The sequence below is a fragment of the Amphimedon queenslandica genome, unplaced genomic scaffold, assembly GCF_000090795.2.
Source record: "Amphimedon queenslandica unplaced genomic scaffold, v1.1 AMPQUscaffold_3361_Cont24643, whole genome shotgun sequence".
Taxonomy (NCBI): domain Eukaryota; kingdom Metazoa; phylum Porifera; class Demospongiae; order Haplosclerida; family Niphatidae; genus Amphimedon; species Amphimedon queenslandica.
Window position 1 is genome coordinate 1 of NW_003556310.1, and position 1,398 is coordinate 1,398.

General features: G+C 32.0%; 1 protein-coding gene across 1 annotated transcript; it reads right to left on the reverse strand.

Annotated features, from left to right (window-relative positions):
* Positions 1–584: 584 nt before the first annotated feature.
* LOC109592958 (uncharacterized) lies at positions 585–1,384 on the reverse strand. Its single transcript, XM_020008252.1, has 4 exons — positions 938–1,384; positions 842–886; positions 702–770; positions 585–632 (listed from the first exon to the last, which is right to left on the reverse strand). Exons 1-4 carry the CDS (start codon positions 1,334–1,336, stop codon positions 585–587), a joined length of 561 nt encoding a protein of 186 aa, XP_019863811.1. The 5' UTR covers positions 1,337–1,384.
* Between the last annotated feature and the right edge of the window lie 14 nt (positions 1,385–1,398).

Consider the following 1,398-nt stretch of genomic DNA (forward strand, 5'->3'; position numbering starts at 1 on the left):
CAATCTTCATTTTTGATAATTTGTCTGACAATTCTTTATTCTTTCCTTTTATTTCATTAAACTGAGAGTTGAATTCACTCAATTCTTTATCAAGCCATACTTCCTATTAATAATAATTACTAGAAACAATGTAGAACATTCAAGGGCTCAGCCTCGTAGATTATTAGCTGAAAAAAAGCAGAATCTCTACCTTAAGTTGCTGCTAGAAAACTCCTGACTTGTTTTTTACTTTAAGCCTTGCTACACTGACCATAAGATATAAATAGGCTGGCCAGTTTAGTGCAGTCAGTGACAAAGGTGACATTTGTTTGATTTTCACAGCTTATCTCAACAAAAAGGAGTTTCATAGTTAATTAATTGCACCTGTAACCTTTTCAATCAATTTAATTGATTTCAGATGACTTGACAATAATCCTTCCTAGCAATTAATTAAAATAGCTAGTATATGTACACTTGTAGTTAATATATTCACGTAGATACACATATATAACACAGCAAACAGGGTTTCCCACATAGCATAGTAATTTGAGCTTAACTATGATGTACTCATTATGGATGGTGCAATGATAGAATAATAGCTAACCTCAGGTATTGTAATCATTGACTGTTCTTTTTTTCAATTCTATTGCTTCCTATTATACATGTACATTGTAAGTACAAGGGAAGAGATGATCACCATTAAACAGTCTAGCATGACATACCTTCTCTTTGCTACTGATAGCATCCCTTAGTCTATCTTCAGCTTCTTCAAGTATAATATGAGAAATAACCTATAAAAATACATGTAAATTCTTAAGTGCTTAAAATTGCACTTGTATTATGATAAAAAAATTAAACTGACTTCTGTATGCTGTAATAATAAGTCTTGATCCTTTACTTTTAGTTCCTATACAAAACAATATTTGTAAAACAATATTTAACTTTTTATATTATGTACCTTTTGTTCAACATCTTGTTTCTTCCATAATGTTAAATTGCCAATAGTCAGTTTCTTTAATCCTTGTCCCATTAGTATATGAATATTCTCTATCATCCTCAATATAGTAAACCCAACATCAGAGAAAGGAAAGGAGCAAGTGACAGATATTGATTTGTGAGGCTCTATATACTCAATCCTTAATAGTTTACCAGATACTTTTGCAAGGAGCTCCTTAATATCTTTGAGTAAATGTTCCTCAGGTTTCCAGTCAAATACAAGAGTAACTGTTTCACATTGAAGATGAGGAATGGAAGCAAATCTTTCCTTCAAACAAAGACTGATAGAAAGTGACTTGCAGAATTCCATTAACTCTGTTCTATATGTTTCAATGCATTCCTTGGCCTCAGTGATCTCCATTTCTTCCACTACCACAACACTATGAAGGAGTTCAATATCAGTCAGTGAGCACTCATCTTGAA